The sequence below is a fragment of the Perca flavescens genome, chromosome 7, assembly GCF_004354835.1.
Source record: "Perca flavescens isolate YP-PL-M2 chromosome 7, PFLA_1.0, whole genome shotgun sequence".
Lineage (NCBI taxonomy): Eukaryota > Metazoa > Chordata > Actinopteri > Perciformes > Percidae > Perca > Perca flavescens.
The window spans coordinates 31,170,525-31,192,701 of record NC_041337.1 but is presented as its reverse complement, the minus strand read 5'-3'; the positions used below and the strand labels follow the sequence as shown (position 1 = coordinate 31,192,701).

The 22,177-nt window shown below is 42.1% G+C and overlaps 1 protein-coding gene across 5 annotated transcripts in view; it reads left to right on the top strand.

Moving 5' to 3' along the window:
- usp19 (ubiquitin specific peptidase 19) overlaps positions 1 to 21,565 on the top strand; it is a 34,507-nt gene extending 12,942 nt beyond the window's left edge. For 2 of the 5 annotated variants that reach the window (XM_028582144.1, XM_028582148.1), the window contains 18 exons: positions 1,453 to 1,568; positions 3,576 to 3,790; positions 4,057 to 4,249; positions 6,576 to 6,709; positions 6,964 to 7,122; positions 7,406 to 7,516; positions 7,646 to 7,756; positions 7,905 to 8,006; positions 8,676 to 8,816; positions 8,907 to 9,025; positions 9,168 to 9,311; positions 9,856 to 10,247; positions 10,365 to 10,475; positions 11,715 to 11,931; positions 14,593 to 14,745; positions 14,937 to 15,103; positions 15,272 to 15,447; positions 16,918 to 18,264. In XM_028582144.1, coding sequence (XP_028437945.1) covers positions 1,453 to 1,568; positions 3,576 to 3,790; positions 4,057 to 4,249; positions 6,576 to 6,709; positions 6,964 to 7,122; positions 7,406 to 7,516; positions 7,646 to 7,756; positions 7,905 to 8,006; positions 8,676 to 8,816; positions 8,907 to 9,025; positions 9,168 to 9,311; positions 9,856 to 10,247; positions 10,365 to 10,475; positions 11,715 to 11,931; positions 14,593 to 14,745; positions 14,937 to 15,103; positions 15,272 to 15,447; positions 16,918 to 17,202 — 3,046 coding nt within the window. In that variant the 3' untranslated portion in view covers positions 17,203 to 18,264. Of the gene's footprint in view, positions 1 to 1,452; positions 1,569 to 3,575; positions 3,791 to 4,056; positions 4,250 to 6,575; positions 6,710 to 6,963; positions 7,123 to 7,405; positions 7,517 to 7,645; positions 7,757 to 7,904; positions 8,007 to 8,675; positions 8,817 to 8,906; positions 9,026 to 9,167; positions 9,312 to 9,855; positions 10,248 to 10,364; positions 10,476 to 11,714; positions 11,932 to 14,592; positions 14,746 to 14,936; positions 15,104 to 15,271; positions 15,448 to 16,917; positions 18,265 to 20,342 lie in introns of those variants that run through there. The other 3 variants (XM_028582147.1, XM_028582146.1, XM_028582145.1) reach the window with 3 other exon arrangements.
- Positions 21,566 to 22,177: the final 612 nt, after the last annotated feature.

Sequence of the window (22,177 nt, the reverse complement as noted above, 5' to 3'; positions counted from 1 at the left end):
AGACCAAAGAGCTTTCTACGGACATCAGGGACAAGATTGTTGATCTGCACAAGGCTGGGATGGGCTACAAGAGAATCGGAAAGCAACTTGGAGAGAAAAGATCAACTGTCGGTGCAGTTATCAGGAAATGGAAGAAGCACCACACCACGCCAACCTCCCTCGGTCTGGGCCTCCACACAAGATCTTGCCTCGTGGGGTGTCCCTGATCATGCGAACGGTGAGGAATCATCCCAAAACCACAAGGGGGAACTGATGAATCAACTGAAGGCAGCTGGGACCACAGTTACAAAAAAAACGGTTGGTAACACACTACGCCGTCATGGATTGAAATCCTGCAGCGCACGCAAAGGTCCCCTGCTCAAGAAGAAACATGTACAGGCCCGCATGAAGTTCGCCATTCACCACCTGGACGACTCAGAAGAGGCCTGGAAGAAGGTGATGTGGTCAGATGAGACCAAAATAGAACCTTTTGGCCTCAACTCAACTCGTCGTGTTTGGAGGGCAAAGAACACTGAGTACAACCCAAAGAACACCATCCCCACCGTCAAGCGTGGTGGTGGCAACATCATGCTTTGGGGGTGCTTTTCAGCCAAGGGGACGGGACAACTCCATCGTATTGAGGGGAGGATGGACGGGGCCATGTATCGTGGAATTCTGGACCGACATCTCCTTCCCTCAGTGAGAGAGCTGAAGATGGGTCGAGGATGGGTGTTTCAGCACGACAACGACCCTAAGCACACCGCCAAAGCAACAAAAGAGTGGCTGAAGAAGAAGCACATCAAGGTTCTGGAGTGGCCTAGCCAGTCTCCAGACCTGAATCCGATTTGAAAATCTTTGGAGGGAGCTTAAAATTCGAGTTGCAAGGCGACAACCTCGGAACCTGAATGATTTGGAGGCTGTCTGCAGGGAGGAGTGGGCCAACATCCCTGCCGAAATGTGCACAAACCTTGTCACCAACTATAAAAACCGTTTGACATCTGTGCTGGCCAATAATGGCTTTTCTACAAAATATTAACATGCTGTTTGTCCAGGGGGTCAAATACTTGTTTTTCCTCATCAGATGGTTATCAATTTTAATAAATTCATATGATGTGATTTTCTGGAATTTTCTTTGGGATTCTGTCTTTCACTGTTAGAATGTACATATGATTAAAATTGTAGATTTTTGCATTCTTTGTAAGTGGGCAAACCTGCAAAATCAGCAAGGGGTCAAATACTTATTTCCCCCACTGTAGGCATCAGGCCATTCATTAACCATTGTTTGCTTTTCAAAATCAAATCACAACAAAGTCTCTAGATTTTCAGTAAATGAAAAGCTCCTTCAAAGGAGGAGCTTTTAGTGTCTGATCATTCCCAAAACACTAAAAGATTAGTGGTGAGCTGTTGCCTTGTGTCACTCTTTAGTCTTTTAATCTGACGTGTCTCCTTTTTACTCTCTCGTGCTGTAATCAGGAATTTGATCCAGCCTGAGCAATGCAGCTACTCCTTCACCCCGTCCCGACTGGACATCACCCTGAAGAAAAGGCACAGCCAGCGCTGGGGGGGCCTGGAGGCCCCCGCCCCACAAGGTTCTGCCAGGCTTCTACTTGTTCACACTATGCAGTTATAGATTTTTTGTGTGTGGTGAAATTCTAGACTGTTATTACATTCTCACTGTCAGTTACAACTTGAAAACACATGATCTTCAAATCAACACATTACATTTGTACATTAAATACACTTCTAGGCAAACACCTTTTAAAAACATATCTTAAATATACTTAAAGCTACAGTAGGCTAAGTCTACTTTATGATTCAAGAGCAGGTTTCATATCAGTGTGGACTTGTTTTTCACACTCCGACAAGTGGTGTGTGTGTGTGTGTGTGTGTGTGTGTGTGTGTGTGTGTGTGTGTGTGTGTGTGTGTCTGTGTGTGTCTCTTTACTGTACGTGTCTACGTTTGTATGTGTTCTTTAGGGTAGCTCTAAATGACAGGAATTTGAACTCTGTAACTTAGCTAGTAAGTAGATACGGGTGCCAGTCTATCCTGCTAACCTTATGTGGCATGCAGACTATGTGACACCCAAGGCCTGGTGCCCTTGAGAGCCCAGAAACTGGTTCCAAATAGTTTATTTTGTTTGTTTTGAGTTTGTAATATCAAAATTACTTCCCAATAAGTTCTTTGGAAGTTTCAATTACAATGTAATTAGCTTCTAATTACAGGAAAAATAGACATGAAAAAAATAATTTTATAGTCAAACCTATATTTCAAAATATATGGAGAATAAAGTTTCCAACAATAAATTAATACTGAATATATCAGCAATGTGATTTAAAAAAAAAATTAAAAATAAAGATGATTCGGGTATTTCGGATAAGCTGGATGCCAACCGCCGTGAAATAAACAAAGTGAGCATCCACAACCCCATGTAAGTGGGGTTTGCAGCAAAATTATGTGCGCGTTGTTTGGTGTAACGTTGTTTTAAAGAGAGCATGCACGTTTGTGCAACAAGCAGTTACTGCCAGCTATAACGACACAGTTTTGCTGCTAGGGAAAAAAGTATGATGGGCGCCTTGATTCTGTATGATTAGTTACTTTGTTTGTGTCATGGGCAAATTGTATTTCTGTCCACCGTTTTTAGAGCCGGTGTCACACGATCTACACTTCGGAGAGCAGCGGTCGCGCGACCTCCACTTAGAAATCGATTGTGTGGGAGCCGACAGGGACCTCATGGTGCATCCAGGTGCACCTCGTAAACTCTAAAATCTATACTCTAATTTCTACAAATGTTTTTTAAAACCGGAAAGTTTCAATTTCTTTTTCTTTTTGTCCTTCGTTGAAATACATCTGTCATTACTTTCTTGTTCCCAATACAGCATTTTTAATGATATGCTAAAATCCTATCAATATTTCATTTATTTTCATATGGTAGAAGATCTAATTTTTAAAGTTTTCAGCAAACCCCACAATATTCTTGTAAAACAGGTCCCCAAGAACCTTTGATGATCCCCAAGTTTTTTTTACTGCACCATTTTTTTAATAATTACTGTAGGTGCCTACCCCATACGCATAAATTGTTATATAGGTATATTATAAAATTGAGTAACAAATTTGACCAAACTACTCTGCCGCGCCATGCTCTGCGCTTTGTATATTTTCCTGCTTTTTTGTTCTTTGCCAATCGCAAGCCTGATATATTTACTTTGGTTTGAAGGGAGCTTCTTTCTCCAATTTTTCTCATAATTGGTACAAAATGACCTACTTTTGACATACAAACCTCCAAAGTAATAATCTGGAAAATTGCTGTAACCGTAAAACTAAACGTAAGATTTTGTCAGTACAGCAATATATGGGAATTAGCTGATTGTTGAAATTTCAGAAACCACGAAACTACGATTAGTCAGCACTGTTATATTAACTAAAGAATAATAAGTGTAAATCAGTCATTTAATATTATTTAAAATAATGGGAACATTTTTAATTTTCAAAAGTATGCCCAAATGAAAAGGCTTTACACCACAGTTTACCAATATTCATGTCCAGTACGGTCCAGACCTTCATCTTCTAACCACAAGCTCCATTCTCCTCTGTTTAAGGTGCAGTGGGTGGCGCCAAGGTGGCTGTACCCTCCAGCCCTTCGTGCATTGAGAAGAGCCAGCCAGGCAGCAGCCAGCACAGCCTCCCAGCCAAGGAGGAGCCTCCAAGGGTCGGGGAGGAGAAACCTAAGCCCCCCAAGGCCTCATCTAGAGTGGAGGATGGCGGTCTAGATAATGTTGCTCCTCGCACGGTCTCTGAGCCCACTGTTACCACGGTGAGCAGAAAAACAAATAGTCATCTAAACTGAAGAGATGATGCAATACACCGGTTGGTTTGATCTGATCAGTCTGGCACCATATTATCAGTCTTAGAATAGAAAGGGGAGAACAGAAGAGATATTGACAATATAAACTTGAAGTAAAATAATAATAATAAAATAAAAGATCTATATTGCAGTGTAGTACAATCAAAGCAGATATGAAGATGGAAATTGAATGGTTCCAATTTGTAGAAATGGTGTGTACATCTTTCCTGTTTCAGCCTAAGCCTACCTGCATGGTGCAGCCCATGACCCATGCACCTCCTGCTGGCAATGAGCGCCATGAAGAAGAGGAGGAGAAGAAGGTGTGCCTGCCTGGTTTTACAGGATTGGTCAACCTCGGCAACACCTGCTTCATGAACAGTGTCATCCAATCCCTGTCCAACACCAGAGAACTCAGGGATTACTTCCATGGTAAATAGCGTCTAGTTTGTTTAGGGCCGGACGCATATTATATTACAAGTATAGGTATATTTCAATGCCATTCTGATAAAACGTTAATTTTGACCAAATGCATAATTTATTACACTACTTTATTCTACTGCCAAAAACAGAACCCTGTTATGTTGCTAGGAAATAAGACGGGGTGTGTTTTATTTGTGCTTGGGTACACAGATACACCGATAATGCTATCTTAATGGTTGCCTCATTAATTCTTGTTATATTGAATGCCTCTGCTTGCAGATAGTCCTAGCGACTGCTAACACGGACACAAAAGCGGTGCCAAGTATCCCAGAGGAGCAAATTTAACAAGGATTCTGTAACCTCCTCTAGGTTTATCCGAATATGCTCGAAAAACTGTAGTTTCTGCAGTTCAAGCATTTAAAACATAGGGCTAAAGTGAACAATTTTTTTTTTACATTAATTATAGCAAAAAACGGCAGCACACACGAGGAGGTCTTACAACACACATGCCAGTACATTTAAAATGTTTACCTGTATTATACAGTGAGGAAAATAAGTATTTGAACACCCTGCTATTTTGCAAGTTCTCCCACTTAGAAATCATGAAGGGGTCTGAAATTGTCATCGTAGGTGCATGTCCACTGTGAGAGACGTAATCTAAAAAAGAAAAATCCAGAAATCACAATATATGATTTTTTAACTATTTATTTGTATGATACAGCTGCAAATAAGTATTTGAACACCTGAAAAAAATCAATGTTAATATTTGGTACAGTAGCCTTTGTTTGCAAGTACAGAGGTCAAACGTTTCCTGTAGTTTTTCACCAGGTTTGCACACACTGCAGGAGGGATTTTGGCCCACTCCTCCACACAGATCTTCTCTAGATCAGTCAGGTTTCTGGGCTGTCGCTGAGAAACAGAGTTTGAGCTCCCTCCAAAGATTCTCTATTGGGTTTAGGTCTGGAGACTGGCTAGGCCACGCCAGAACCTTGATATGCTTCTTACAGAGCCACTCCTTGGTTATCCTGGCTGTGTGCTTCGGGTCATTGTCATGTTGGAAGACCCTGCCTCGACCCATCTTCAATGCTCTAACTGAGGGAAGGAGGTTGTTCCCCAAAATCTCGCAATACATGGCCCCGGTCATCCTCTCCTTAATACAGTGCAGTCGCCCTGTCCCATGTGCAGAAAAACACCCCCAAAGCATGATGCTACCACCCCCATGCTTCACAGTAGGGATGGTGTTCTTGGGATGGTACTCATCATTCTTCTTCCTCCAAACACGGTTAGTGGAATTATGACCAAAAAGTTCTATTTTGGTCTCATCTGACCACATGACTTTCTCCCATGACTCCTCTGGATCATCCAAACTGTCATTGGCAAACTTAAGACGGGCCTTGTGCTGATTGAAGCAGGGGAACCTTCCGTGTCATGCATGATTTCAAACCATGACGTCTTAGTGTATTACCAACAGTAACCTTGGAAACGGTGGTCCCAGCTCTTTTCAGGTCATTGACCAGCTCCTCCCGTGTAGTTCTGGGCTGATTTCTCACCTTTCTTAGGATCATTGAGACCCCACGAGGTGAGATCTTGCATGGAACCCCAGTCCGAGGGAGATTGACAATCATGTTTAGCTTCTTCCATTTTCTAATGATTGCTCCAACAGTGGACCTTTTTTCACCAAGCTGCTTGGCAATTTCCCCGTAGCCCTTTCCAGCCTTGTGGAGGTGTACAATTTTGTCTCTAGTGTCTTTGGACAGCTCTTTGGTCTTGGCCATGTTAGTAGTTGGATTCTTACTGATTGTATGGGGTGGACAGGTGTCTTTATGCAGCTAACGACCTCAAACAGGTGCATCTAATTTAGGATAATAAATGGAGTGGAGGTGGACATTTTAAAGGCAGACTAACAGGTCTTTGAGGGTCAGAATTCTAGCTGATAAACAGTAGTTCAAATACTTATTTGCAGCTGTTTCATACAAATAAATAGTTTAAAAAAATCATATATTGTGATTTCTGGATTTTTTTTTTTAGATTGTCTCTCACAGTGGACATGCACCTACGATGACAATTTCAGACCCCTCCATGATTTCTAAGTGGGAGAACTTGCAAAATAGCAGGGTGTTCAAATACTTATTTTCCTCACTGTAAGTATTTTGGTCACTGTTTCAATAGGGTTTTGGTAGTGACTTTTTGCTCATTTTCACATTCCACATGAAGTCTTCCAAGGTAGTTTTACTATGATGATTTCCATTTGTCCATCTATGTCTAAGCTCCCGTGACTTCTGTGGTTTTTGTCTGGTACCATTCTCTCATGCCTGAATTTTCTCTTCCCCTGCAGATCGAGCGTTTGAGGCAGAAATCAACTGCAACAATCCTCTGGGAACAGGAGGCAGGCTAGCCATTGGCTTTGCTGTGCTGCTCAGGGCCCTTTGGAAAGGAACACACCACGCCTTCCAACCCTCAAAACTCAAGGTATACTAGCAGCACTCAGAGATTTTCCTGTTGAAGAAAGATATTAAATCTATTATATAATCAATCTTTTTAACTGTTGCTTCTGGTTTACTTTGGAAGTGTTCAACTGTCTTGGACTGCATGGATCACATTTAGTTTTTAATTCCCCCTTCCCCCAGGAGAAACTTGTTCATGCTGAACGTAGCAAGGACAATATGATCAGGGTTGTAATTTCCCCTCTCCTTCCTCTTTGTCATTTGTTTGTAACTGCACAGGCAATTGTGGCCAGTAAAGCCAGTCAGTTTACAGGTTACGCCCAGCACGATGCCCAGGAATTCATGGCTTTTTTGCTGGACGGGCTCCACGAGGACTTGAACCGCATCCAGAATAAACCTTACACAGAGACGGTTGACTCTGACGGACGGCTGGATGAGGTGGGTGTTTTTCTCACCTATGAGATATTGTAGAGGTGGTCTGATAATGAAGTCTCTGGCAGGAAATGCATTGCAATTGATGCTGTGATTAGTGACTTGTTTTAAGGTGTAATCACTTGAACTTAAATAATTACTTAACAACAAAGTAAAAGAAACTGTATGTATGTAAGTAAATGTGTGTGTGTGTATTTATTTATTTTATTTTTTCTCTCGAAATAACTACCATTCCTCCTACAGTTTAGTCAAGCCTGGGCCTGAAGATGTGTTTTGTTTGTTGGTGCAGGTGGTGGCTGAGGAGGCATGGCAGAGGCACAAAATGAGAAACGATTCCTTTATAGTGGACCTCTTCCAAGGCCAGTTTAAATCTAAGCTCGTCTGCCCCACATGCTCCAAGGTAATGCACAATAGCATTCCACAAAATGTTTTACTTTCTTAGAAGTAAGTGCTTTTAAATGTTTGCCTTGTTTTGGTGATAACTAACCAACTCCCTTTGATTTTCTGCTTACTTATCTCTCTTCTTCAGGTTTCCATCACCTTTGACCCTTTCCTCTACCTGCCCGTGCCCTTGCCCCAGAAACAAAAGGTGCTCTCAGTTTTCTACTTTGCCAAGGAACCTCATAAAAAACCCATCAAGGTAAGATCAAATAACTGAGTGGTTTCCCACTCAGTGTCAATTAACAATGTATTGGAGAAATGGGGCTTTGCTTTGTTTTGAGAAAATTAAAAAATATCTTCCATGTGACCCACTCTCTGATGTACCTTTTACGCTATGTGTGTCTCAGTTTTTAGTGAGTGTGAGCAAGGAGAACTCCAGCACCGCTGAAGTCCTTGAATCCATCTCCAGGAGTGTCAGGGTCAAACCAGAGAACCTCAGACTGGCAGAGGTTTGATATCTCAAATATTCAGGATTTCATACTCTGAGAGAAATTTCTAATAAAATTCACATGTTTTTTTGTACTAATTATGTGGGTGTGGAACCAAATATAATCCTGATAGATTCAGAGCAATGTTAAGCAGTGGTAGTCATTGACTACAGCTCACTCTCAGGCTACATTTACATTTGGAGTTTTGAGCCAATCTCCGTGCACCTAAGTGTTTTTAGTTCCAGTAGAAGAACTAGTCTCCGTTTTAAACTAACACGCCCAAACCGCATATCTCATCAACATTCTTGTAAACTGGGCATAAACAGGAGGCAGCGTGTATACTCTGCCCGTTGCTGGTAGTTGCCATGGTAACGTTAATAGCTTAGTCTCAGAGACGTCATGACCCAATCACACGGTGAAACATTGGCGTCAGGGTCAGGTCTCCGTTTGCGGCCGTCAAGACTCCAACAGAATCCAAACCATAACGGGGTCAGAATTGCTTTAAAATTTCTCTGGTTTAGGGTCTCTGAAACGCCAGAGCAGTGTGAATGCAAGGTGTAAATGTAGCGAAAGATATTTGTTTTTAAACCAAAACGTAGCAATGTAAATGTAGCCTCACTTAGCACAAATGGAACAATCAGAAATGGCTTGCTTGAAGACAAAACTGGACTTGTTTTTTCTCCCTCTCAGGTGGGGAAGAACCGCTTTCAGCGCATGTTCTCACCGTCCCATTCCCTGGACATGGTGTCCTCCTCTGACATGTTGTTCTGCTTTGAGGTGCTTTCCAAAGACATGGCCAAAGAGAGAGTGGTATTGCTTCGAGTGCAGCAGGTAATTACAACCAAGTCCTGATTTTACATTTCTACAACATATTACATGTCATTGTTAACAGATATTGAGTGGACTTTGTTTGCCCTACAGAGACTCCAGGTCCCTAATATCCCCATCTCAAAGTGTGCTGCCTGCCTGAAGCCTCCAGTGTCCGAGGAAGACAAGCTGAAGCGGTGCACACGCTGCTATCGTGTGGGCTACTGCAATCAGTGAGTTCTAGTAGAAGATGCTGTCTCAGCCTTGCAACAAATTACAAACCAAGATTGTTTGAATGTTTTCAAATGTACACTGAGGCATCGTTGTTTTTTAAACCCATTGACATTTCTATGAACTTGTTAACTCCCTTCCCAGAGTGTGTCAGAGGACCCACTGGCCCAATCACAAGGGTCTGTGTCGACCCAACACTGAGAACGTGGGCCTGCCCTTCCTGGTCAGCGTGCCAGAGTCCCGGCTCTCCTCTGCTCGTCTCACCCAGCTACTAGAGGGTTACTCCAGGTACACGCTCTGACTTACAGTCCTTGGTGCTCATCATATATTGAATTATACTTAATGATGCATTAATGTTTTTCATTTACATGTGTTGCAGCTGTATATTTTCAAACGGGGAAGGAAACCCTGTCTTTGAATTTTATTTTGGTCACCTTTAATAAAAATGCTTGTGACAACTCACATTTGACTTACAACTCAACATATTTAGCCCGCTTTAAATACCGAGATATATATTGTGTATCGCCACTCAGCCAAAAAATACAGAGATGTGGTTTTTAGTTCATATCGCCCAGCCCTAATGTTAGCATTACAACATGGACACAACTCATAACAGTTAGCTGCTCTTGTGTCCAGGAAAGGAAGGAAATTCTTTACTCTGCTCTCATCATGACACCTGGCACTTGTTACTTGCCAGATAACAAATAATTAGAGAACATAATTGCATGTCACATCTACTAGTATATGCATGGTTGAGATCACTGGAAGGAATCCCTGATTTATAAAATGCAGTGAGCTGTTATTGTAATCACTCTAATGTCTCTCTGTGCAGGTTTTCCATCAACGTGTTCCAGCCTCCTTTCCAGTCAGGTAGAACATCCCCTGAAACATCACAGTGCCGGGTTGACCTCCCCCCAATGCCAGCAGGCTCTCCTAAGGATCTTGGGACAGGGGACGAGGCCGTGGGTGATAGCAGTACTGTAGGAGCAGGTGATCTGGAGCTGGAGAGTCACTCTCTGCTGCCTGAGTCCCAAGTGGAGAATCCTCAGGCCTCAGCCCTCCAGTCTGGGGACTCAGATTCCCTCTCCTCCTCCCAGACCTCACTCTCCACCACGCGGACTTCAGATTCAGGATTTTCTGAGCCAATCTCCTCCACATCCTGCTGCTCTCTGGACCCTCATGCTGAAAAAGAGACGTCCTGTGAGAAGGCAGTGCGGCCAGAAGGTAATAACAAAGCTATTAACAGACGTACAGTATGCGTCAGAATTTCTGGGATTTTTTTATTTTCTTTTGTCTCTACATCCCTTTCACATATTCTTTATTCTTGCCACTTCTTTGCAGCTGCAGTAACAGGGTATCAGCATCCAAGTGAATCAGCATCAGGTCATGCCAGTCAGTTCTACATATCTCTGCTGGACTCGAACAACAAAGAACAGAAGCTGGATGAGAAAGGTACGGCCAGTATTGTCTTAAATACTGATACTCCGTTGGATACCTAGTCACCTTATTTCCATGTTCAAAATTGCATGTTCAGTTTTTGAGACTGTCAGAGAGGTGTTGATCTTCTGTGACTCTATTGTGATGTTTAGGACCATAGTTTGTGGTGTATTCCACTATGTTACATGCTGAGTTTCCATTGTCCAGTAATTACCGATCATTGACCGGAAAAAAATGAGGACTAAATAATTTTAATTGTCTCAGCTCAGAATGACCGGTGGAAATAATTTCCTCAGCACAATTTGAATTGTGTTAAAATAGGCTACAGTGATTTTCATATCTTTTTGTTCTGTTAAAACGATGAACAATCATGTTTTTTCATTTGAAAAAATATCTAGACTAGCCTATGTGATAAAGGAAAAAACTACATGTCACGTTCTCGCTCTGATTGAATGCAGAAGACAACTGTAGATTTACAAACTGCGTCAAGCAAGTGTGAAAGCCCAAGCCCTGGCGAAACAGGCAAATGTTGCAAATTACTTTATAACACCAAGCAGCGGACGGTCTAATGTATATTAAGCCAAGAAATTGCCAGTGAGGACGAGTCGGCACCAGCTACACCCCCTCTCATTAACGTTAATGCTACAAACGCACATTGAGATCCAATATATGATGACAGCTCTCCGCGGTCACGGAGGCTTGACTTTCTCAACAGCCTGCAAAGTGCTTATTAGGGATTACACTGTAATCTATCTGGAGGGAGTCAAACTGGCCACGGTAGCCTGCGTAATTGCCATCTGCAGTGTGCCAGCAGAGAGAGGCTTCTCTTTTTTTTTTTTTTTTTTTTTTTTGGGGGGCATTTTTAGGCCTTTAGTTGACAGGACAGCTGAAGACATGAAAGGGGAGAGAGAGGGGGGAATGACCTGCAGCAAAGGGCTGCAGGTCGCAGTTGAACCCGGGCCCACTGCATCGAGGAGTAAACCTCTATATATGGGCGCCCGCTCTACCAACTGAGCTATCCGGGCATCCCTCCCTGCAGAATTTGACCAGAACCTTTCCCTTTTGACCGGTAAACTAAAACCTTACAGGTCACATGACCGGCAACAATGTTTTCTTGTGGAAACACTAGTTACAAGATGTAGTGAGTTTTTCCCATCTCTGTTGAGTTAAGTGTTTTGGCTGTATGTACTGTTACTTAAGATTGTACTTAAAGAAATAAAGCACTGTTTTTCTCCATCCCCAACCCCTCTGCAGAGGACCTTCTGGCAGACCTCCCTGAAGACGCGACCCTGGAGCTGGTGTGGAAAAACAATGAGCGTCTGAAGGAGTATGTCCTGGTGAGCTCTAAGGAGCTGGAGTACGAGGAGGACCCCGGCTCTCTGAGTGAGACAGCCAGAGCGGGAAACTTCACTCTGGAGCAGTGCCTTAACCTCTTCACAAAGCCAGAGGTGCTGGCACCAGAGGAGGCATGGTAGGGATCTTTATTTTGTGATTAGAATCTAAAATAATGCAACATTGTCTCTGTCATTCTGGTTTCTTTCTTGTTTCCCGCTCAAGGTTGAATTCGCACCACATGGAGCATTTTCTCATTCCAGTTCCTTGACTACTCATGAAATAATACACAAACTTGTGACAATTGTCTTCCAAAATGACCTTAGTGCAGTCCTTCGTTTATGAGCTGACATAATATATACCAACTATAGGAAATGATCCGAAAATGGAGACAGTGGCAGCATCTGATAGCTGGCAAACTGGCAGTTCATGATGAGAGGGTGAGGCTGGCGGTGTGTACTTGAGGGTGTCTCAGCCTGCCCAAGAATACAAAGAAAGATTAAACCTGTTAAAGCCGTATTTAGCCATGCCCTTAGCCTCCTGGTTGCCAAGTCAGGGCCCATCAGGTTCTGTATCGCGCCGGGTAATTGCAAGTCTAACTAGAACTGCAAGCAGTTATGAACGGGGCCCAAGCCTCCGACGCCGGAAGACAAAGAAAACACCAGCAGAAAGGGGCAACTGTTAGCTTTTAGCTTCAAAAGACCCTACGCTTCGACTATTTATGATTATGAAGTTATGAAGTTAGTATTGAGAAGTGCCGTTTGGCGTTGCGTACGACATGCTCGACTCAGAATGGATTAAAAGACCCAAACTGGTATAACAACATATGTTGAGTATAGCGCCCCCTAATGGCCGATCTTTGCCAAATTTGGTACAGCGCGTCAGATGGCCATGCCGAACGAGAGCCACAAATTTTGTGTTGATTGCTTTTACTGTGGCAGAGATATTGCAATTGCAAATTTCCCATTTAAATGCATTTAGTTAGTGGGAGAAACAAATATACGTTGCTTATAGCGCCCCCTAAAGGCCGATCTTCGCCAAATTTGGTACACAGTATCGTAGTGGAATGGTGAACAAGGATCTCAAGTCATTTGGTGATAACTTTAAATTTAACCGAGATATGATATGATACGTGTGTGGTAGCTAGCTAGGACAATTTGTTTTCTCGTCAAATGCGCATACTTTAACGTAGCAAAATGATTTCCATAACTTTTTGTCAGGGCCATCTGGAGATGCTAACTACCAGGTTTCGTGCAGATCGGTCACACGGCCTAGGACGAGTTCGTAAAAGTTGGTTTTGCACGTTGCGCGATACTGCGAAAAAACGTTTGCTCAGAAATGGGCGGGGCCTATATCAGGCAATTCAGCTTGATTCAAGGAACACGTGGATGTAAGAATTTCTAATGTTTGATGTGTATTGTGGGATTTAATGACAAAAAACCATTACAGCGCCACCTAGTGGTCCACATGTGTAATTTTTGGTAGGTGTGATCCACGGCCCATTGTCAATCTACCCTGTAAATTTAAAGTTGTTCACATTAGTGTAAGTGGTGAATCTAGAGTTGGCTCACATTGGGTCCCATAGGCCACGCCCACTTTGACCCCTCGGTACTCCATTCTAGGGATGGCCTCAAGATTGGCCCCAGATGGTACGCGTCAAATTTCGTATAAATCGGATGAGCCGTTCATGAGATATAAACTTTTGGTAGTTGTAGCGCCCCCTAGTCACCAATTGTCGTAAAACGCATGGGGTCCCTCCAGAGGGGCATGCCAAAGAATAATCTAAGTTTGGGGTTGATAGCTTTTATTTTGGCTGAGATATGGCAAAGTTGGTGTTTTCATAGTTAGCTACGCAAATTTGTTTGTGCGTTTATATGCGCAATTTTTATCGTATCAAATTTCTTTCCATAACTTTTAGTCAGGTCAGTCTGGAGATGCCACGGTCCAAGTTTCGTGCAGATCGGTCGCACGGTCTAGGAGGAGTTCGAAAAAGTAGGTTTTTGATAAATCGCGATTTTTAAGGCATAAAAGTCTAGGCGGAAATGGGCGTGGCCTATATCACGTGATTCAGTTGGATCCAGGGAACGTGTAGATGTATTGTTTTTGAATGTCGGGTGTACGGTTTGGGAGTTATGGGGCCAAACGCGTTTTTTCTGCTATAGCGCCACCTAGTGGTGGAAATGAATCAATTTTTGCGCCTGAGGTCCTTGCGGGGTTTTGGACCAGTCCTGAAAATGGCCACTCCCCACTATGTACGGTTTAGGCTGCAGTCGGAGTTTTAGGCGGAGAAGAATAATAAAAATATGTAAGAAGAAGAAAAATCCTTAGAAAAACAATAGGGTTCCACGCTCCGTTGGAGCTGTGAACCGCGATGCTTTGCATTACGCGGTTCCCATGCCCCCTCGGGTTGCCTGCCAATTGGAAGGTTGGTGGTTCAATCCTTGGGCAAGACACTGAACCCCGATTTGCCCCCGATGCTGCGCATCGGAGTGTGAATGTGTGTGAATGATTATCTGATGAGCAGGTGGCACCTTGTACGGCAAGGTGTATGAATGTGTGTGAATGGTGAATGGTTCCTGTACAATGTTAAAGCGCTTTGAGTAGTTGTTGAGACTAGAAAAGGGATATATAAGAACAGTCCATTCACCATTTACCATTTATTTGGTGATATTCAACCAGAAACTGAACAGACTTCTTTCAACATTTAATCACTGTAGTGTTTTTGTCCTTCCTCTTTCCTTGGAGAGCAGGACAATGTTCAACAATGGTATTACTTATCCACACTCTGTCCGTTTTTAAGGTACTGTCCAAAGTGCCAGCAGCACCGAGAGGCCTCCAAGCAACTGCTGCTGTGGCGTCTGCCCAACGTTTTGATCATCCAGCTCAAACGCTTCTCCTTCAGGAGCTTCATCTGGAGGGATAAGATCAACGACATGGTCGACTTTCCTGTCAGGTAAACGCACAGTAAAGAGTTCAGTTTCCACCACATATCAATCTGCAGCACACCACTTATTTTGATTTGCTTTAATGTAAAAACATAAATTTATAACAAGCAAAAAAATGTTTTTGACGTTTAAACGCAGTACTTGGAGCCCCATGTTCCCACATTTTCTTAACAATGCTTCTAATAATCCTGTCCTCTAGGAATCTGGATCTAAGTAAGTTCTGTATTGGCCAGAAGGATGAGATGCAACAACCCCCTATCTACGACTTATATGCAGTCATCAACCACTATGGAGGTATGATAGGAGGCCACTACACGGCGTACGCTCGCCTGCCGAGTGACAAGAACAGCCAGCGCAGCGATGTTGGTGAGTGTGCAGTCAGTGTGGTTTATTCCCATCTTTATAAAACTGTTAGTAATTCTCACAAGTTTTCCCTCCTCCCTATTTTCTCTTGTTGTTGTCTACCACCCTGTTGTCGACCTCTCTTCCCCTCCTCCTCCTCCTCCTCCTCTACCCATCCATACTGCCCCGCAGGCTGGCGTCTGTTTGATGACAGTACCGTGACAATGGTGGAGGAGAGTCAGGTGGTGACGCGCTACGCCTACGTCCTGTTCTACCGACGACGGAACTCACCCGTGGAGAGGCCGCCACGCTTTCTCAGGCCTGTAGGAGCCGAGTCGCCCTCTGCCACAGGAGCTACTGCGAGCCAGGTGAGGGCGCTACAAAACTAAGAAACAGATGATCACGCCTGTAAAAGGGGTTTTCACATGTGGTAGCCAAGGTTAAGCTTTTATCGAAAGGCTTTAATATCCTTTGCCTAATTCACATTTTGCACCATATTTGTGTTAGCCTTTAAATGAAAAGTTGACCTGATATTTAGTTTAATTTTCAGAATGTTACCCTGTACATACATCTTGTTCTGCATGCAACTTTTCTGGTGACCTGAATCCAATGAAAGCAACACTAACTCTTTAAAATGCTAATGTCAGTAAGTGTGGCAGTGTAGTAGAGGGTTAAATGGAGGGTGTATACATGGATTAGCTTGGGGTGAAGAGTTTTGGGAAAATACCCTAACTGCACAGTTAATGCAATGCAAGTGCTGCCCACCTGTGAAAATGGAGTTAAAATAGTTTGCAGATGCATGCCATTACAGTAAGGCCGTCACACATGTTTATTCTACATGATATAGAATCAGATTGTGCCTGCTAAATTGAAAAACTTCCAACTTCCCCAGGAATTGTGCGTTGTAAACAGATGACGTATATATTTGAATGCAACAAAAACTCCAAAGTGTTCAAATTCACCTTTCATGGCTTTTTGGGAAATTTGATTATGTCAGCCACTAATCATGCATTAGCAGTATTTGGCAGGTCTCTTTTCAAATACGGTAGTCTTAAACAGATCTCTTGCTGTGAGTTGCCTTATAACTACATAATGGAAATATCCTTTATTTACTGTCGTTTCAGTGAAGTGCACTGCTTTACCGTATTAGAATGTACAGATTTCTGTTCAGTTGAGAGGGAGAGCTGTGAATGCTCTTCAACATTTGCACATTCAAGTCACGTTCAGTTCAGTTGGGTTAAATTACAGAGAATGATCTCTTTCACTCTTGGATGTCTCCACTTTCTGGCTTCTGCCTCTCTGAAGATGCACTTTAATTTCTGTATCCAGATGAGATCTTCCTCTCTACAGAAATTAAACAAATGCGGTGTTGTGTTTATACAGTTAGTTTTTATCACACTGGTTGTCAGGTGTAACCTTGTGATGCTGATAATGACATGAGACTGTATGTGATCTTATGGGATAAAAGGGATAAATGGTTCTCCTGTTAAACCATACATTCACAAAGAGTGATCTGTACATATGTGTTGGATTTGGCAGAAAGGGGCTTCAGAAAAAAAGTTATGTTCTTGTGCTCTTGATTTTCTTGACTGTGTTTACTTTAAAATCATGCGAATATCCTCCGCACTTTACCCATCTGATTTCTGAAAAACAAGCCTCTCAAACTGTCCCAGTTTGTCCCTAAACTATCAACCGAGAGGTCACGTCATTAGCTTGTTACAAACCACTGTTGATCTGAAATTGTGGGGTAGACCAGCTAAATGTTCCAAAATGTAATCATAGTATTTGTTAGACAACGCCTTTTCCCAGAAGCTGACACCGGTTTCCGCCAATCGCAGGCCTCTCTAATATGGCGGGAACTGGAGGAAGAAGAGGAGGGCCTCAACGAAGGCCCCCGCGGACTGCTCCGCTCTGCGCGGCGGAGGCGACAAGCGTCGAGGAACGGAGATGAGGAAGACGAAGACAGAACTGAAGGATCTGTGCGACGGCACCCCAGGCAGAGGATGTCGGACCATCCCGATGATGACTGTGTGCGCTATTTTGTTCTGGGCACTCTGGCAGCCGTGTTTGCTCTGTTCGTCAATTTGGTCTACCCTCTTCTTTACAAATCCAGCTGGACCTGAGCAGTGGCTCGTTGGTGACTTGATTTTGGCTGGGGCATTCAGAAATATGAATGTTCAGTTGTTCAAACAAACAGAGGTACGATAGGAAACTTTGGAAGTTTTAATACTTCACCACTACTCTTGTGGAAGAACCCAGTAAGTCATCCTTCCATTGGCCTTCAGCTAGTAGAATGGTTCTTCCAACACTACAGCACTTTAGAAGTGTATGTATAACTTTACATGGCTCAACCCTTTAAAATACTTTGTGTGCTACTTCACACATTAAAAGACACTGAGGTTAGGGCTGGGCGATATGGCCACCATCTTCTATCCCCATATAGGCCATTTCATATCCTCACAACAATATCACGATACAGCATGTTTTGTGGTAATTCAATAAATGGTATACAGGAAATAATGTTAAAGCCTGTTTTTATACACTCCTGCGTGAATTAAATAAGTCACAAATAAAAAGTACTTAGTATTTTCTTATTCCATTAAGAACGGCATAATGTGCAAGGATCAGAATGCAAAGCATCGTCCAAATGACATAAATATTGCTGCAACGCAGTTTGGCCGCCTGCTGGTCTTTCGACATCGCAATAGAAACAACATAGAAAAAAAGACATTCGTGTATCGTCTATCGAATACATACATACATACATACATACATACATACATACATACAAACAACAAATCAGCCAGCCCCAACGGAGGAGACAGCAAAAATATTCCGGTCATCATAAGCGAACATCGTAGTTAAAGCTGCAGTAGACTGATTGTATCAGCACAGTACCCGTCTCTATGCATTGTATTGGCCCTTGCTTCCAGTGCATGTGTGCTTTTTAAGAATTTGGCAGTTTGTTTTAAGTCATATTTTGAAGATAGTTCTCAGCTGTTGAGCTCTGACAGCCTTAATCACCTACACTAATATTAAATCATGGAGTTATTCATTCTTCACCTTGGAAACAGTAGTTTGGCTGAAATAAAATCATAAATCATGGAGGTGTGGTTTAAAGCTCTGGAAAAAAAAAAGCTTGTAAGTTGACCTTTAGTTCCGATTTTTTTTTTTTTTTTTTTTTTTTTTTTTTTTTTTTTTGTCAAAGAAACTGTATAGTTGTACCAAGTGCTGATTAATGACAACATTCTAGTAGTAAAAGAAATGTGCTCTCGATCTACAGATGAAGCCACTGTTGAGGACAGTCTTTTGTTTTATTGCACTACACTCGAATGAGATCGCAAATTCCTGCAGTACGAGAGCAAGGAAGAGTAGTATGTAAGAAGAGGCACTTCAACAGTGACACTTTTCAAATGTTATAAAGCAAAAAAAAAAATTGTGTGACCAATTGCGGTTGCCTTTTTATGTACCTAAATTGAACACTTACTGATTTATGGTATATCACTGTTATAGTCCCTTTCAGCAATATACTGCAGTTCACTGTAATTAGATTTATTTTTCTTCCATGTTTTTAGTTTTTTTATTGAAATGCCTGTCAGTCTGTTTTTAGTTGCTTTTAATGTAAATTTTTTTTAAAGCCATAGCCAGGTGAGGATTTTAAATTCTCAGGATGAAATGTAGTAAGATAATGTGTTGCTCTGTGTCCATGAGAAATGTACAGACAATGCAGTCTTGTCACAGCCAAGTTCAACTAGGAGTGTGCAATTATTGATTAAGAAATTACCGTCCACCTCTGAATGTAATGGTTTTTAATGTGTTAAGCTGGATTTATACTTCTGCGTAAAATCTACGCCATTTCTACGTACGTAGGTACGTGGAGAAACAAACCTACGCCGGACCTTACGCCGTAGCCTGACGTGCACCTCTCGAAAAATGTAACCGACGCTCGGCTGTGGCTTGGTAGCGTTGCATTTCCCCCGACTCATTTCCTGGTTCTCCTTCTCCATAAACAACATGAAATCAAGGAGAGGGTTAACTTTTCCTGCTACAGATTTCCCACCTGGTCAGAAAACACAGGGGAGACACTTTGTTTCTCTCGCTAGGACTAGAGTCGCTACTCTCTCCAAAGCTAATCACCGTCACTCTCTCACTTGCTCCCACGCTCTCTCACTCAGCACACACGCCGGCTAGCCGCACGCACCAACGCCCAAGTAGCAACCTCAGGCCACTCACGTAGGCTACGGCGAAAGCTCTGCGTGGAGCCTCCGCAGAACCACAAATGGAGTTTTACTCTGTTTTGAGTGAAAAGCAATTGATTATGGACCGTTTTGGAGCTCTAAAACCTTTCATTTTACATTATTTTAAATACTCAATTACTATAAACAGAATATACATAGAAATCCCCAAATGTCGTTCTTTCTTTTATTAATTACATACTTAAAAGATGTTAATGATTTTATAGCTTTATGATCAGCAGTTTAAAATGAGTTCTTAAACACGTTCTGAGACTCCAAACTGTCCATAGATCATGTCTTTAGTGGGTGTGGGTGTGTGTGTCTCAGGGAAATCCAAGGCAGTGTAGAGGTACCTGTCTGCCTTAATTGCTCAGTAAAGCTCAGAGCACCGTCAGACTGTGCATACTTGACTCAGATATATGCAAGGCTGAAGTCTGTCTACTTTTAAAAGTCTTTTTAAGGTATAGCTTGTGCTTAACATTCAGTACTTTGTGAATTAAGGGAAATCTCCCGGTACCTAACATAAACCGCAGTAGCGAGAGACAACAGACTGATGTTAAACTCGTATCCAGCCAGTTGAAGTTCAACTATAAGTTGTTTTTTACTATTTAAATGCTGTGTTTGAATGGTGAAAAATGGTGTTTGTTTAATTGACTGAATTCAAATGGACCAGACTGAGAGGTGACACTGTGTATGTGTAGTCTGCTATGAAATGTTAGTTTGAAAGAATTCTCTTGACTTTGATTTTGTCCGAAAATGATGTAAGGTCTCTATCTTTTGAATTCCTGAGTTGTTGATATTTGCAAGCACTATTGAAAAAGTCCTAACCTATTTTAATGTCCCTGCAATAATGTAGATACCGCCCATCTAAATGCTGCTTCCCTAATATACAATGCATTGTACTCCTTTTGGAAATAAAATCTCCATACGTTTATGGTCTTCATCCTCATCATTTTCTCCAAACCGATAAAGCTGTCCCCGATAACTAAGCCAGCGAAATTTATCGTTAATCCTGGTTTATTTTACAGGCCTCTAGCCAGTCACTATTTGGGACAGACCTGGATCCCGAAGGACCGCCCACGTTGACCCCAGAGGTTCCCTCTGACCTCTTCGCCAACTCAGGAGAGTGCGCCGCGCCATCCTACAGCAACATGGAGGAGGTGGACTAGTCACGGAGAGGACTGAAGGAAATCCAGATCAGAGCCTGGCGATCCAGGGAAGTGGAAGCTAACTCCTCCTCTAAAGACCCATCGGTGCTCATTAATAACACAGGCTTCTGGATCTGTGGAAGACCTTAAGGTGGTCTTTGAGGGTTCGACTGCACTCAGTTGTGAAAGACCGTCAGAGGCTGCATATAGACATGTACTAACTTGACACACATCATTGATATACTCACATTACTTACCCATTGATAAACACTTAACCAGCTGTATATGTAGTTTTATCCATTCGGTGTATATAGTGACACACACATACACAGAAGCTAACACACTTCTGTAATCTCCGAGCTCTTGTTTAGCGGCTTGTTATAAGCTGCTGCTGCAGGAATTCATCCTACCACCTAACCGAGTTGAGTGGAGCGCCTGCCAGGCTTCCACACACCAATGCACCTTGTGATCTGGTTTCAAGCTAAAGACCTCACTGCTAACCTTGACCAGACCTGTTAATCCCTGGGTAAAGCTATGGTCCTTTTTTATTTGGGTACATTTGAGGGAGTTTGAGTAAAGATTGTTGTAATGTGTGTACTGTTTTTATTTTATTTTTTGTAATGCCTGAGTTTTTTTATTTGTAGCAGGGTGTTCTGTAAATTCGATTGGAATTGTAGCGACGGATGTCATGAAAAACAATGTGAGACGGGTGCTGACTTGCTACTTTTTATAATTTTGGAGGGCACACGCTTTTGTCTTTTGACGCTTTATAAGCTTAATTTGGCTTCTGTTGTTCTAGCGTATTCTTATTTTTTTTGTACTTGTTTAGATATTCGATCCTGTGGATGCAATTGTCAAAGGCTTCAGTATAAACTGAAATGTGCATGACTGCATGTTCAGGCTGTAACCCCAGCCCCTGTTACATACCCCCCCTCCCCCTACAAACTTTTTCATTTCATTATTTCAGTTTTGCGTGAGTTGTCCAGTCTCACCCCTCCTCTTCTTTGTAATAGACTGCATATATAAAGTGGGGATCATTAACAATGCTGCTGTGGATACATATAAATGGTTAATATAAATAAAACAATTTTGAGAACTGCTTACATGAATGGTTTTGTTCTTTTTTTTGTTGTTTTTACAGATGAATGTTACGAGATGCCTGTCAAGTTTTTTTAAGTTCTATATCTGTGGATTAGTAGTCCTGTGAGCCAAAACTGTTGTCAGGTATCACAGAGGTGTTTCCATTTTTGTACCTGATTTTGAGTTTTCCCCAGGCACCCCAGAACCCAACCCCCCGGCTGTGAAAAGGCTTTTGTAGTGCCTGGAACTAAAACTATAAAATTACACAAATTAACATTAGGTATAAGGATAATGTAGGGAGTTATTTACATGAAATAGATATACATGAATATGTAGGAGGAGAAAGTTAAGGTGTAGGCTACAGTGTAAATTTGTATGTTTTAAAATATTTAAAAATATTTTATGTCTTCGCAGCTTTTTTTATTTTGAAACAAGTTGAATGTAGTAGCTGAATATCATTAAAGAAGCATGGAATATCCCCAAAAAAAAATGAAAATAAATTAAGAACACAACATTCCTATTAAGTAAGGCATAAATTAAAGTATAATTTCCATACAGCATGACCAATTTTCCTACACATCATTCCACATACGTTTGTATACAATGGAAAAATAAATGTTGCTTTGTTTTGACCA